This window comes from Poecilia latipinna, unplaced genomic scaffold, assembly GCF_001443285.1.
Source record: "Poecilia latipinna isolate Pla-1442-1.1 unplaced genomic scaffold, P_latipinna-1.0 Scaffold576, whole genome shotgun sequence".
NCBI classification, from domain to species: Eukaryota; Metazoa; Chordata; class Actinopteri; order Cyprinodontiformes; family Poeciliidae; genus Poecilia; species Poecilia latipinna.
The window spans coordinates 283,424-298,001 of NW_015113192.1; the positions used below are offsets into that span (position 1 = coordinate 283,424).

The window sequence follows — 14,578 nt, forward strand, 5'->3', positions numbered from 1 at the left end:
ATAGTATTCTGCTGAACCTATTTAGCAGAAGCAGAGTAAAGGAGGGAGGTGGTTATAAAAGTAAGATCATGTATCCTTTTCCTTCTGCTCTATAGTTATGTTTTTTTTGTTTGTTTTTTTTTTTTTTGGTCTGTTTCATAAAATTACAAAAAAAAGAAGAAAAAAAAACATTGAAAGATTTTGTAGCTGTACTCTTAGGCCACATGTGTCAAACTCAAGACCTGCAGCCAAATCCGGCCTGCAGGAAGTTTTGACATGATCCTCTAGACCAGGGGTGGGCAATCCTGGTCCTCGAGGGCCGGTGTCCTGCAACTCTTAGATGTCCCCCTGATCCAACACACTTGAATCCAACAGCTGAGTCACCTCCTAACTGCAGTCAGGTTCTCCAGAGTCCTGCTAGCGACCTCATTATTTGACTCAGGTGTGTTGAAGTTGAGACACAGCTAAAAGTTGCAGGAGACCGGCCCTCGAGGCCTGGAGTTGCCCACCCCTGCTCTAGACCAACTGTGTCAAACTCAAGGCTCGGGGACCAAATCTGGCCCACCGTAGCTTCTTATGTGGCCCTCTAGACTCCAAATTACATCAATAAGTCCTTACAGTTTTTCACAAATCAAAATCAGCAAATCTCCACATTTCTTTTTTTTTATTACTTATTTATAATGCAAAGTTTCTCAAAATTGGTCAAAAACATTGAGTTTAAGTGACTGCTGCTTCAGCATTACTTAATGTCAAATTATAACCCGCAATTGATATGACGAGTAACAAAACATCACATTTAACATCACACAAAAACTTCTTACAAACATTTCTAAATTGGCACCACAAAATCTACAACTTTGATTACAAAAAAAAAAAAAAAAAAAAAACCCACTGAAACAATAACAAGGAACAGTTTAATTGGTTTTATTAGTATATTCTGGCACAACTGACCCTTTAAGAGTACTCAGATTTTAGATATGGTCCAAAATGAAGATGAGTTTGACACCCCTGAGAAATAACCTTCAGGAATACAGTTGTGTTTTTAAGCATTATTTTTTCCATCATAGCAGCAGTTTTTTTTCCTGTATTGCACCAGTTTACATGAAGGTGAAAATATATGAAATGTTATTTCATTTCGAGATGAACTCATCAAATACGGAGACAACCATTTATTAATATCTTAACAGTTCTTTCTGACACAACCGGCCTTTTAAAGACATTCTTGATCTTGGTGTGTCTCAGGGTATCTTTAGACCACTTTTGTTCATCTAGGCAAGAAAATGACTCAGGATGCTTTTATCAACGGCAAGTTTTTGTTAAATATCAGACTTAAGAGGGCTTAAAGTTTCACTCTTTTACCTTTGGTTTTATTGAGTCAGCCGTTGGCTGAGAACACGCCAGCAAATGCACCGTCACAAAAACAAACAAGTGAAGCCTGGCGTCCTGCAGAGGGTGTCGATAACCCTCTGTCATCACACTCACATGACAGTTTGCTCATGACAGTATTGTGTTGAACAGCGACTGCATCGCAGCGAATGAGCGTATCTTGTTTATCTGCGCGTCAGAGGAGAGACGTGACGTTCAAATGTGAGTCACCTGCAGCTCAGCGGAGCTGAGCGCTCTGTGTTCACGGCTTGCTTGTGGAGGGGGAACGGAGAAGTCCCACCGAGTGCGTTGTGACCCCGAACGGTGAGGTAGAGGTCCACATGTCAGCAGCAGAGACCGGCGTTGTGGTCGGATCGGAGTCAGCGATGAACGACTGAAGCAGAGCCTTGTGGGATGTGAAGCCACGGGGACAGAAAGCGGGAATGACAGATGCGGGAGGCGTGGATGGAGAAAGGCAACATCCTGAAGAAGAGACGAGGACAGTGCAAAGTCTGACATCCTTAGGGCCTCTGGAGAAAAATCACATTATACGGCGGAGAGCTGCAGGATGGTAAAAAGGTGAGTTTCAGTATGGGTTTTAAAAATAGAGTCGATTTCTTATGCCGCTAATACAGGCAGACAGACTATTCCCAGTTGTGACGACTGGTGGGAGAAAACCTTGCTATCAGCCGAAGCTTTATTAATCCCAGCACAGAAATATGAGCAAGAGCAGCAAATGTCTCTTCACTTTAAAAGGTTATAAGCAGACAACATACATATAAAATGCCCTTAAAAACATTTAGCCATATGATCAGAAAAAAAAATCAGTAAATAAAAAAAGATTTGTGAAGCAGCTTTGATGGTTAAAGTGACAGAATTGCATCCTCTTTGCTAATTTCAGTAAGTCACTCTCTTTGTGTTTACTCACTCATGAATGAGAAAGTTTATTTTTTTTTGCTTTTTGTTGCTTCTGGACATGTCTTCATCTGAGGGTCACATGCTGGTGAACAATATTCCAGTGGTGTAAGAGGAAACAGAAGATAAAAGTTTCACTGTAAATAAAGCAACCACAGCAGCAACAAAGAAAGGCAATGGAAATAGAGTAAAACCCATAACGGCAAATAAGCATGGTGCACTGTGTCAGTAAGGCCTCACAGAATGAGGACAGCTGCATACTTGACGTTCACCCTCGGCTTCATACAAGAGTCAATGAAACTGTAGCAGTTTGACCCGAAACCGTTTCTTTTTCTTTTCTTTTTTTTTTTAGATTTAACTGCTTAAACACACTTAAACTTTGATCCAGAAAAGTAAATTAGAAATGGGGCCTTAGCTGCTACAGGCAGAATCATTTCAACTGGAATTAATATCATCCAAAATAAATCTGCAAAGTCTATATTTTTCACTCAAAAGCAGAGGTAGCGTTCAGTGTACTACCTCTTTCTCTCTCAGTGAAAGCATTTTAAACTGTAATTGTTTCACGTTGTTATGACAATAGAGGTCGTGTGCTTTGACTAGGACAGGAGAGAGTTCAACTTGTGGCTCTGGAGCTGCTTGTGGCTGGTTTGACTTTCTGCATCACTACAGAACTGAACTCTAGTAGTTTTAGTATTTTTTTTTTCTGCATTTTCCTACAATATCTGCGCAGAATTTTAAAAAACAGAATGGAACAGAAAAAAAAAATAACTTTTTGACATTAGGGCGAATAATAGATTATTTCTCTGACTGATTTTCTGCAACAACAATAAAAAGTTTTGTTTTTAAAGTTGATGTTTCTCTTTGTTCCAAAGATGAACAATTATGAGTTTAAAAGTACATGTATCTGTACAAAAAATATCCAGTATAACCCAGTTCGACATGTACCAAACAAGCACAGCAATGTTTACTACAAGAACACATGAAGTATGCTGTATGATTAACTGAGCATGCAATTCAACAATGTGTAGCACAACTTTAAAAAATGACACCAAATTATTAATAACACTAGTAATTTAGATCGATATTACCAGATTGTGGAGCCACTTGATTATCAAGAAAACAGCCAAATAGTTCAGTCTCAGTTATTGGTCATACATTAAAATAATAGAAGAAGTCATAAGTCAGAAGCAGCAAGATGCTAGCGCTGCGTTTATAAATGCAGACAACTTCTCTTCTATATAGAAGTTTATTAACAAAACAATTCAACCTCACAGCTAGACAGTTTATTCAACAAACTCGCTAAGCTAGTAACACACAGCTAATACCACTAAGAGTAAAAACAGTAAAAATATAAAAATGGAACCATCAAAAATGATTCAACTGTACTTGCACAGCAAGTAGGAATTTAAAAGCTCAAGACAAAATGTAAAAATGTATTTAGTAGATGTGAGACTGGAAATTACTGATGCCAGCTGATAAACTCAAGTGCAACCAGTTTCATAAAAACACAGTGAAGTTTGGGAGGCCAAGATGAAACAGCGTGGAGACGTTCGAGGGAACTTTGTTTGTTTCCAAATCCGAGCTTCTTGAGTTTCCTGTTAGATATTTGGATTTATTAGAACGTCTCTTTCATTGGTTTTGGTTTATCTGTTCTAGTCTTGTTTTCAAACTGGTTTCCACATAACAGTCAGACCACAGTAACCAAAGATCACCACCATGCTCCTCCAAACAATCCAATTAATTGTCAAGAAGACATTTTTAGTTGGAGTATGATTAAGATAAAGAGCCATGTGAAAAGCCCTCTAACCCCAGTCTGTGTTTTCAGTATGTAGAATCAGCTTATTCTTCTTGTCTTCTGGCTTTTTTTTTAAATTGAAAAATCACAAATGAGGAGGCTATTGATCTTCTGATTTATCTCTACCTTAGCTACAGCAGATTGCTGATTTAAGCCGCAATAAAGGGAGGGCAAATAAAAAAGGCATGAGCCGTCATACTCTTTGAAGAGCCGTCTTTGGTCTCGTTTTGAAGCTCCTGCCATTAGAGGAAACAAGGGGAGAAGGAAAAAAAAAAGAGCTCTTCAAGCAGCGAGAAGGGAGATGCTCAGCCTCTGTCCTGAGCTAAATTTGGCCTTCGAGTATCTATGTCGATTGCAAGGAGTCACTAGAACATCTCCACAGGCATTCAAGGGCACAAACATTCTTGAAGAGATGCAAATGAACTCTGGCGCTCCAGCACACAGAGCGCATGCATGTGCGCAAACTGCCTCACACAGAAGGGGAAGATAAGAGCCGGTGTATTCCCTCAGAGATGAGCAGCCTCAGCGCTCCTTCTGTTGATGCTCATGAAGTTTAATACAAACAGCCAGCTCCCATTGCCTGGCACTCTGGTTCTGTGTGGGCATTGTACGTCTCCTCTTCCTTAAAATGTGTCATTTTATACAAAGTAGTTAGAAATGTAAAAATGATGCATGCTTTTTTGGTTGTAGAACCAAGTGTTTTGGGTTACGTCTGTACCTGCATTAGCCAATTCAATTTTCAAGTCTTAGGAAAGATTCTTTCTTGAAATTAATTGTGCACTTTGGACCATTCCAACACACAGATTTGATTTGATTGAAACAATTACACTGTAACCCTTGCCCCAAGTTTGCAGGATATTACGTTTCTTCTTCATTCCTTGCTCTGTATTTAGCACTGTCCACATTTCTATTAATTTGGATCAGATTTCCTGTCTCTACTGCAGAAAAGCTTCCCCACAGCATGACGATGGCACCACTATGGCTCACTGTGGGTGTTGTTTACAAGGTGATTTTCAGTGTTAGTTTTCCACCTCAAACCCTGGTCTCATTTTAGCAGAGCACCTTTTTTTTCACGCGTTTGCCCTTTTCCCGACAAACTGCAAAGTAGACTTCTACAGCCTTTTTCTCCCAAGAACAAAAAAAACAAACAAAAAACATGCATAAAACACTTTAGAGCTATATTTCTGTAGTGAGCAGCTAATGGTTATTATTCTATTAACAAAGTTTTCCATCTGACCCAGCAGGTGGAGGTTTCTTCCTTCTCTACTGTCGCTGTATGCGTTCTCAGTAAGAGGGATTGCTGCAAGACAGTGACTTGATAGAAAAACTTATAAACCAGTTTGAATGAAGGTGCTTTGTTATAAAAAGGCATTATATAAGTAAACTGAATTAAATTGAGCTGTGGGTTTTTGCAGCTCCTCCAGAGTAAATCATGGGAGACTTGGTGTTTCTGTTGTTACTTTAAGTGAATGATCGTGCCTTGGTAGTTTTTAAGTGGTACCGTTTTAACATCAGATGATCAAAATTTGCTTCGTGACCAATAATTTGTTTTGAACTTCTCCTCAGCTACTGTGTTACTTGGTCTTCATGATACTGTTTGTTTTCCAATGTTCTCGAAGAAAACTCTGTGAAAGACGATAGAACCGGATGGTGTAGAACTGAGTGGTGTAGAACTGGACGGTATAGAACCGGGCAGTGTAGAACCAGGTGGTGTAGAACCCAGTGGTGTAGAACCGAGTGATGTAGAACCGAGTGGTATAGAACCGAGTGATGTAGAACTGGGTGGTGTAGAACCTGGTGGTGTAGAACCGGGTGGTGTAGAACTGGGTGGTGTAGAACTGGGTGGTGTAGAACTGGGTGGTGTAGAACTTCGTGGTGTAGAACCGGGTGGTGTAGAACTGGGTGGTGTAGAACTGGGTGGTGTAGAACTGGGTGGTGTATTGACGCCTTCACAGGAACGCTGGATTAAACTCCACACAGGTGGAGTCTATTTAATAAGTATGTTTGTTCCAAGGCATTGATCACACAGGATTTTATTTAGAGGTTTTTAGATTTCTTCTTTGTGAATAAAAAAAAATTGGATTCCACTTGCTACTTGTGTACCTTTTTGTGTTTGTCTATCACTTAAAATGTCAATAAAACACATTAAAGTTTGAGGTTGCAGCAAGACAAAATGTGGAAAACCTTCAGGGCTGCTAACCCTTCTGCAAAGCTTTGTATGTGAGCAACTCCAAAAACAGAAAGACTCTCACTCTCTTGAGCCCTGAATATTCACAGTAACCCTGTCGATAATGACCACAGGGACTTGTCTCATGCTGATGAGGGGTGAAGCAGCGTAACACCCCCTCTGAAGAGCACACTACCCAACAGTAGTGGCTGTTTATGAAGCAAAGAAGCAAGCAGAGGCTTGTCAGAACACATTTATAAACCTTTGGTTAGCTCAGCGGGGCACCAATCTTCACAGTTTTGAAGAAGAAACTGCTTTCACAGTTTGAACCACTGACCTGACAAGCTAATCTGAAATCCCTCCTCTCTATCCATAATCATTTTGTTTTATTTTAGTCTGTTTTGCTCTACCTAAACCAAAATCCAAACTGAAAACCTTATCGTAAGCAAGTGTTGATATGTATGTCAACTTATTAAAGGTCTGATCATTGTTTTACTATAGCAGACAAATAAATAAATCTGCCGTCTGCTTTATTTATGGCTGTCTGACATTGATTGTTTCAAAGACTGAAGCATCAAATACAAGAATCGCGGCTGTTACCACGGTAACAGATAAAATGATTCGGGGGATCCTCTGCTCAGGCGACAGGTTTGTGTTCTGGACGTAAACATGTAAAGAAAACAGGTGGGTTCTAAGGGTAGTGTACATTTCTAAATTGCTTTAGACAAGGGAACTGAATTTGTAACTCTGGGTGTTCTGAGTTCAACCAAAAGGAAAAGCATTTGAGAGGCACAGCTTTCCCTTTTGCAGAGAAACCCCTGCAGGCATTTTTTCAACATAAAGAGAATTTTTGAAGAGCAATGAGAGTGAGAGAAAGAGAGAGCAACATAAGAGACAAGTCAGTACAAATGAAAGAAACATGTTTTTTACTTAACTTAGATTTTCCCTTGATTCAATATTTCTTTTTTCCGTCATTTCCCACACCCTATTCTGCAGCTCCACTCAGAACGACCCGTCGGCTACCGTGGGAAAAGTGCGAGACTTGGCTTCCTTCCGACGGCACTTCCGGATGGGCTTCATGACCATGCCGGCGTCCCAGGACCTGTCCCCTCACACCTGTGCCTCGGCTATGGCGCCCCGCTCGCAGTCCTGCCACGCTGTTGGTGCGGGGGATATGAGCCTCGAGAACGGAGATTACTCTGACACCCAGTCGCAGCACGGCGGCCGCTGCCCCCCGGCCAAACCCAAACGCCATCCGAGTACCCGCCTGAGCTCCTCGTCTGCTGATAGCAGAGGACCTCCTGAGACCCCGCCACCCTCTTCAAGCTCCCACTCACAGGGAAAACATTCAGAGAAGAAAAATTGTAAGCAGAAGTGTGTTTTGGTCACATTCTCTGTTGAAAATGGTTCATATTTTAACAAGACTTGTTATGTCTTGCAGCAATGAAGAAGTCCGACTCTGGGGAGATTGGAGCAAAGAAGGTGCCTCCTTTGAAACCCAAAAGGAGTCCCAGTACCCAGCTCACCTTTGACCCCCTTCCTCCACGTGTGCCTCCTTCTGCCACCCCCTTGCCCTTCCAGGCAGCAGACTCTCAGATTCAGACAGGAGATGGAGAGGATGAGCCAGTCTATATAGAGATGGTGGGCCAAGTGTTCACCAGAGAGAGCCAGACCGCCACGCCCCACCCCGTCACTCCCGTGGCCACCACGCCCGACTCTGACTCAGACCAGAGTGAGGCAATCTACGAGGAGATGAAATACCCTCATCAGGAGGACAGAGAGTCCCAGAGGCACCTCCCGCCAAAGCATGAGAAGCTTAAAGCCTCAAAGCACTACCACGTCACCACCTCGTCCTCCAGTAGTTCTTCTCTCCCTCGCCCTTCATCTTCTTCTCCGTCCTACTCCAAACCCAAAGCTACGGTGTCCATCTCCCATTCTTCTCCGCTGCCTTCCTCTGCATCCTCCACTCCTGTACCCCAGGTCCTGTCCACCAGTCCCCACACACCACGAGCTCCAACTCCTTATCTGTTGCAAGGAGGTAAATCCGAATCCGAGTCCAACACGAAGATCCCGGCACCGTTCCCCAATCTCCTGCAGCATCGGCCCCCACTGCTTGCCTTTCCTCAGCCTGCAGCTGCCTCCAGCGGCGTTGGGGTTCAAAACAAGACGTCCACCTCTGCTAAAACTCAAACATCCACTGCGACAGCTCAAGCCAGCACCTCCTCATCGGCTTCTTCTAATGTTTCCACCTCCCTGTCAGGGTCCAAGGAATCATCAGGTGGCACGTCACAGCAGGACAAATACAGCCGAGACTCCCAGTTAGGCCCTGCTCCCGGACTGAGAGCCAGGAGTCACTCCACACCGCTACCTCCTTCCTCCAAATCCACTTCCCCTTTCTCCCATCACCACCACCATCCTCACCATCGCCCCTCGCACTATCATCACTACCGCAAGCCAGACAGAGGAGACTCCCCTGCTCCGACCAAGAGCAGCTCTCAGTCATCCAACCAGGCAACCGTCCAGACGCAAACCTCAAGTACGGGCAAGGAGGGCAAGAGTGTGAGCTTCCTTCTAAAGTCTGACAAAGGAGAGTGGGATAAAGACCGGGACAGAGGTAGAGACAGGGACAAGGAGCGAGATAGAGACAAGGACAAGGACAGGGACAGAGACAAGGATAAGGACAGAGAGCGAGACCGAGAAAGAGACAGAGATAGAGATAGGGAAGGAGGGCCACACTCATTACCGATAGAGAGCATTACCACCACTAGCAGCCAAACACCTCAAAGCAGCACCAGCTCCACTCCTACGCCACTATCCTCTTCCCAGCGTCCTCATTCTCGCCCACACCTCCGCTCTCACACACCCCACGGTCTGCCAGCATACAAGCCGCCCTCCTCGGACAGCCCGCTGCTGTGGACGTACCCGTCCAGTGGCTTCCGGAGACCACCAGCCTATGAGAGCTTGAGAGCCAGCTCCCAGACGCCGTCTCTACAACAGCCTTCAAGTCTCACTGGTGTGGGCGAGGGGGTGTCCAAGAGCAACAGCGGGTCCTCATCGCAGTCAAAAGTTGGCTTCATGCCTTGGGACAGCAGCGCCAGCTTAGCTGCGGACGACGGGTCTTACTGGCCCATGCAGAGGAAGCTGTCCTTTAGCCATGGGAGCAGAGAGGCAGAGAGTAAGTCGTCAATTTGAATCAATAAGGTTTGAATTTTTGAAGTGAGGTTTTGTGGAAAGTCATCATGCAGGTGATTTGCAATCGGCTCTCTTAGCTAATCCAGATTAGCTTAGGTTTGTAGTCTGAGACAGACCAAGACCGATGACTTCTACCATCTTTTAACAACTTCATCTTCAAAAATGGTGATTCTAAGAAACGCTTTCATATAAAGCAACGTCCTGTGAAAACAATCAAAAGAAACAAAGTGAAGTTTCACAGCAATTTAATTTAACGCTATGCTAAATTGTTGCACTGCTTTCTACACTTTATATGTTACATCCTCAGTACGCGTTTCAAGCAGGAGGATTATTGCTGATACACCCACTCCCACTGTCATTTCCTGTACAAATAGTTGACTCAGTTAAAAAAAAATAAACATAATACAATATATATATTATAATGTCTACAGGTTTCCAAAAATATTATTGCACATGCTGTTACAGGGACATTAAATGTTTTAAGTTGAATAAAGTCCACTTTAGTTTTGGCCCCTCTGGCACTAAATCAACTAATCTAAATTAAGACAAAACAATTACCTGCTACAGCATATTATTTGCTTATAACAGAATCTTGAACAACCCCTCTAAGTGACTGGAAAAGGAAGAAGAAGAATACAGTGATTATAAATGTGTTTCACTTTCATTTACCTATGCTCCTTTCCCTGATTCAGAGGACGAAGGGCGGGCCTGGAACGGCAGTGCTGATGCACTGTTGAGGATGGACAAGGAGGATCTCGGTTTGGGCTCTCGAGGCGGCCAGTCAGGCATCCCAGTTCACTTTAGTGGTGCCACCAGCAGGGCTCTGGGTCACTGCGAGTCGTTAGCTGGTGTGGACAGCAGCCCGGGATTCAGAGCGCTGCCCAGAGGAGGACTTCCTCTTCCCTGCCAGACCTTCCCTGCCTGTCGTAACGGAGGTAAGCACACCTGATGTTTTCTACTAGTTACAGTATTTTGTTTAGAAGGAATCCCTGATAATAGATGAGCGGTGACTTGCAATTGTATTAGCACCCCTTGAAAATGACCAGATCAAATTAGAGGATCAAATATCTGTGTATTTTTGGGGGGCAGACTTAAAAAAAAAAACTCATTGCTTTCTTTCAACAATTGCTTTTCATCCTCCCACACTTACATGAAGGGTTGCAATTGTCCTGCATTCTTTCCTTTTTCAGACAATACCTTAAAGAGTATCAGAGTAAAGATAATTTAATTCTAATCTGTGACACAGTCTTCAAATATTTACTGATAAAAAGTTATGAAAAGCATCTATTGCTTTGTTTCTGGTTGTCCTAGTCGATATCATGAAATCACAAATGAATGCATTCATGTTGCAACACTGCAAGGAGTATGAATACCTCTGAACGACGCTGTACAGTAGTTATTTTCTCTTGTTTAAGTTGTTGCATAAAACATGCTTAGAAAGATTATCTCAGTTATTTAAAATTTACTGTTGGATCCTGTGTGGCACACAAATCACCTAATATTGTGGGAAATATATTTATTAATCACACAAGCGTATTTTCATTTCTTATCTTTTCACAATTTATTTATTTTTGGACACTTCAAATGTAAAAGTGTTTATGTTCTATTTTTAGTTAAACATTCATGGTTAAATCTTTTGCTTGGGTTGAAAAATAAATAATGTACAAGTAGTAGAAGAAATATAACACACAATGAGGGCACCGTCGCTGTCCACCTTATCGGACCATGTTTCCTTCTAATATCCTGATAAGTTGGCATGCACCGTAACGTTTGTTTCCTTGCAGAAGTGGGGCGGCTGGGCCGCTCCTCCTCTGCTGCTGGAGTCAGACAGGTGGGTGGAGGAGATGTCCACAGACAGAGCAGTCTACCAGTACGAGAAGCCCTAAATCAGGTGAATATATATCACATCTGGGATCACAGCTGCAGACGCTGGTAAATTTCAAACACAGTTTATTTTGAAGTCAACATTAATATTGCTCTCATTACGACTTCTCCCTTCTGCTGGAGACACTGCTCCTCCAGATCTATTTATAGCTGGTAGTTATGCCCACCGAGCAGAATAAGGGTCTGGTTTGTCTGTGAAGGGGAAAAAAAAAAGGGTATGTGACGACAGAAAAAAAAAAATGGAAGCAGTCAGAAAGGAATACATTGCGGATGTGAGAACACACTCAGCTGTATCAGGAGTGTGAACTGCAGTCTCCCAGCATCACATTTTTGCCCAGTTTCTGGCTCTAATGCAAGTGCTGACGCAGTTTGACTGTGCTGCAGAGACTGTCTGCATACGTTTGAGCGTCAAACTGTTAAACACGCAGCCACAGCACATCCTGGTGGCTGTCTATGGGAAGTGAACCTTTTTTTTTTTTTTTTAACACGTGCAAAGATTCTGTCCATTTATTAATGCACTGTGATGACATTAAAACTATAGAAAGCCATGTGCTGACGATCACCTTCTACTTCACATGCAGCTGCACGGTGTGGCCCCGGCTCAGGCTCCTTGCAGCCCCAGCGGCCCCGGCGTGTCCCGGCAGCAGCAGCAGCTTCAGCTCCACCAGCAGCAGCTGCAGCTCAAGCAGCAGCTCCAGCAGCTTCAGCAACAGCACCACCTACAGTTGCAGTTCCAGCAGCTTGCCCAGCTGGCACAGGGACAGCCTCCCGCTGGCGGGGGCACCATGTCGTCTACGTCGCAGACGCAGAGGGACGGCAAGCTGCTTGAAGTCATCGAGCGTAAGCGCTGCCTGTGCAAGGAGATTAAGGCACACAGACGGCCCGACAAAAGCCTGTGCAAGCAGGACAGCATGCCCATCCTCCCTAGCTGGAGACGGACACCTGAGCCTCGTAAGACTGGCACGCCACCCTGTCAGAGGCCGCAGGCCGTCGTGTGGGACACGGCTATCTGACCCCAGGAGAAGCGGATTACATAATATCATCTTTCAAATGGTCTGGGGAGAGAAATTACTTTAAGGAAGACAGATTGCATATCAAATGCAAACTTTGCTATTATTGTAATAGGGACTGGTTAGTTGAACTTTGACTACAAAAGAGGTGAAGAAATGTAGTTACAATCAGACTAAGTTAATTTCTTACCCGGCTGATTTGTATTTTCTCTGTACTACGTACTGCACTGATGTGTTCTGATTGCCAACAAGTTATTTTTTTGCCACTAAAAACACCACTTATTATTGCTAATACAGAGTGGGTTGTTTTCCTAGATTGGTGTTGCCAAATATCCTCCTGACTACTTGAGACACAAGGGAATCATGTACTTTCTTCAACAAAGCATCGAAACTACTCTGCAGAGGAGAGCAGACGAGACTCGTAGATAAGTTATCGAAGTGTTTCTTGAAAATCGTGAATGTATATGAGATGTCTTGGTATCAATAGATTGTCATTGTGGATGCAAATAATCATCACCGAGAAGTAAAAGCTACCTACTGTGTCCGTTTGCATATTTGTAATGTAAATCTATTTACTTTCTCGACCTTTCTGCAATTTTACAGCAATACGCTCTGAAAAAAAAACAAACTCTTGAGCAACATATTAAAAAATAATAATAATAAATCTTGTGTCAGCTAGCTTAACATACATATCTGAGACTTGAAGAAGTCATATTTACTGTGTCATACTCTGCATGTCACCAATAGACAAGCAGTGCTGTAACCGTAAGACAAAAAAAAAAAAAAAAAAAAAAGAGAGAGAGAAAACAAGGATCCTGTCCGACAGATCTTAACTATATGGTCCTGTGTGGTTGTAGGAAAAAGATGAATCCACTGCGTAGGACGAGTCTGGGGCTGGGTTAGTCCAGCCGAGTGTAGTCAGATTCAGATCAGCGGTACACAAAACTCCAGTCATCACTCATGCTTTTTAACGCAGTTGCACATTAGCGTCCGTTCCACCGAGCACTTGACACCCATCAGCTCAAAGACTGCGCAACACGATGCAGCTGATGAGACTGTGAGCATCGATCACCTCAACCCGAATGCTGGAACAATCTGCACAAAGCATCGCTTAGAGGAGAAATTCAGAACCCTGATGTACTGTAAATAGACATGTACAAGTGTATTGAAAATGTAGCAATTATCTCCATTTTCATACTTGTAATCAATACATATTATGTAGCATAGACTGTATAAACATAACTTTGTTCACTTATTTTTTTGTTTGTTTGTTTTTTTTTACTAAGAGAATTAAGTACCTGATGCAGAAAGCCCATGCATTACTTATTGTTCGACTTATAAACAATGAGCCCTCTGGAGAGAAAAAAACAAAACAAAGACAAACAGTTGTTTATATAATTTTATGCAAGATTCCCTTTAAGCTCTGTTATTTATTCGATCCCCTTTTTCTACATTCACTTTTATTTATGTACAGATTTTAACAGCTTTTTTGGTCTTAACATTTTTAATACTTTGCTGCTATTTCAATACCCGTGTTGTTCAATGGACTACATAGTGTTGCCATGATAAACATTATTAATATGATGCTTATTGTTATTTTTTTTTTTTTTCTTTCTGGGGTCGGGGGTTTCCAGAAAGCCGCGTGGAATGAAGTTTGTACCTTGAAGAGTCAGCTCTCCTGTAATAGTATTAAGGCGCTTGAATGTCTCTTGGTTGATGTTTTTTTTAATTGCTATTATTTTTTAATAATAGTTATAGTACCAAACTGTACAGTGCAGTACATCCCGTGAAAAAAAGACCTATTTAAATGTTTAAGACTCACTCTTTGGCCTTTTCCCTTTGTTTATGTCCATCTGCTTGTGTTGGAGGTTTTCTTTTTCTTTCTCTTTCTAAGCCTTTTGAGTCCATTTTCATAAAAAAATAAAAATAAAAAACACAGGCCAAGTTGGAGGAAATGGGCAAGTGCAATGCATGCAGAGATTCCTTACACTGAAATGCTCCAAATGATACTTCCTATTGTGCCCAGTTTGATTTTAAATACCAAGTAATCACCTTATTGTCACGAACTGATGCGATACCCGAGGTACAGGCTACCATTTTTCCAGAATAGTTTACAGAGGCTGTTGGTTTTGTGTGTCTTCTGAAACTGTGGCCATTATATGAGTGCCATATACTCTATTGATATGGTAAGATACGGTGTACCTTGGAAATCACTGTAGTGCTATATTTGCATTGATATTGTCATTGGAAATAAATTTTATATAATGAACT

The 14,578-nt window shown here is 42.4% G+C and overlaps 1 protein-coding gene across 2 annotated transcripts in view; it reads left to right on the forward strand.

Annotated features, from left to right (window-relative positions):
• Positions 1-13,684, forward strand: part of nyap1 (neuronal tyrosine phosphorylated phosphoinositide-3-kinase adaptor 1) — a 36,097-nt gene extending 22,413 nt beyond the window's left edge. The window contains exons 1-6 of one of the 2 annotated variants that reach the window (XM_015042082.1): positions 3,053-5,060; positions 7,218-7,585; positions 7,663-9,396; positions 10,106-10,348; positions 11,198-11,304; positions 11,879-13,684. In XM_015042082.1, the coding sequence (XP_014897568.1) occupies positions 7,291-7,585; positions 7,663-9,396; positions 10,106-10,348; positions 11,198-11,304; positions 11,879-12,310 (2,811 nt within the window). In that variant the 5' untranslated portion in view covers positions 3,053-5,060; positions 7,218-7,290 and the 3' untranslated portion in view covers positions 12,311-13,684. Of the gene's footprint in view, positions 1-3,052; positions 5,061-7,217; positions 7,586-7,662; positions 9,397-10,105; positions 10,349-11,197; positions 11,305-11,878 lie in introns of those variants that run through there. The other variant, XM_015042081.1, reaches the window with a different exon arrangement.
• Positions 13,685-14,578: the final 894 nt, after the last annotated feature.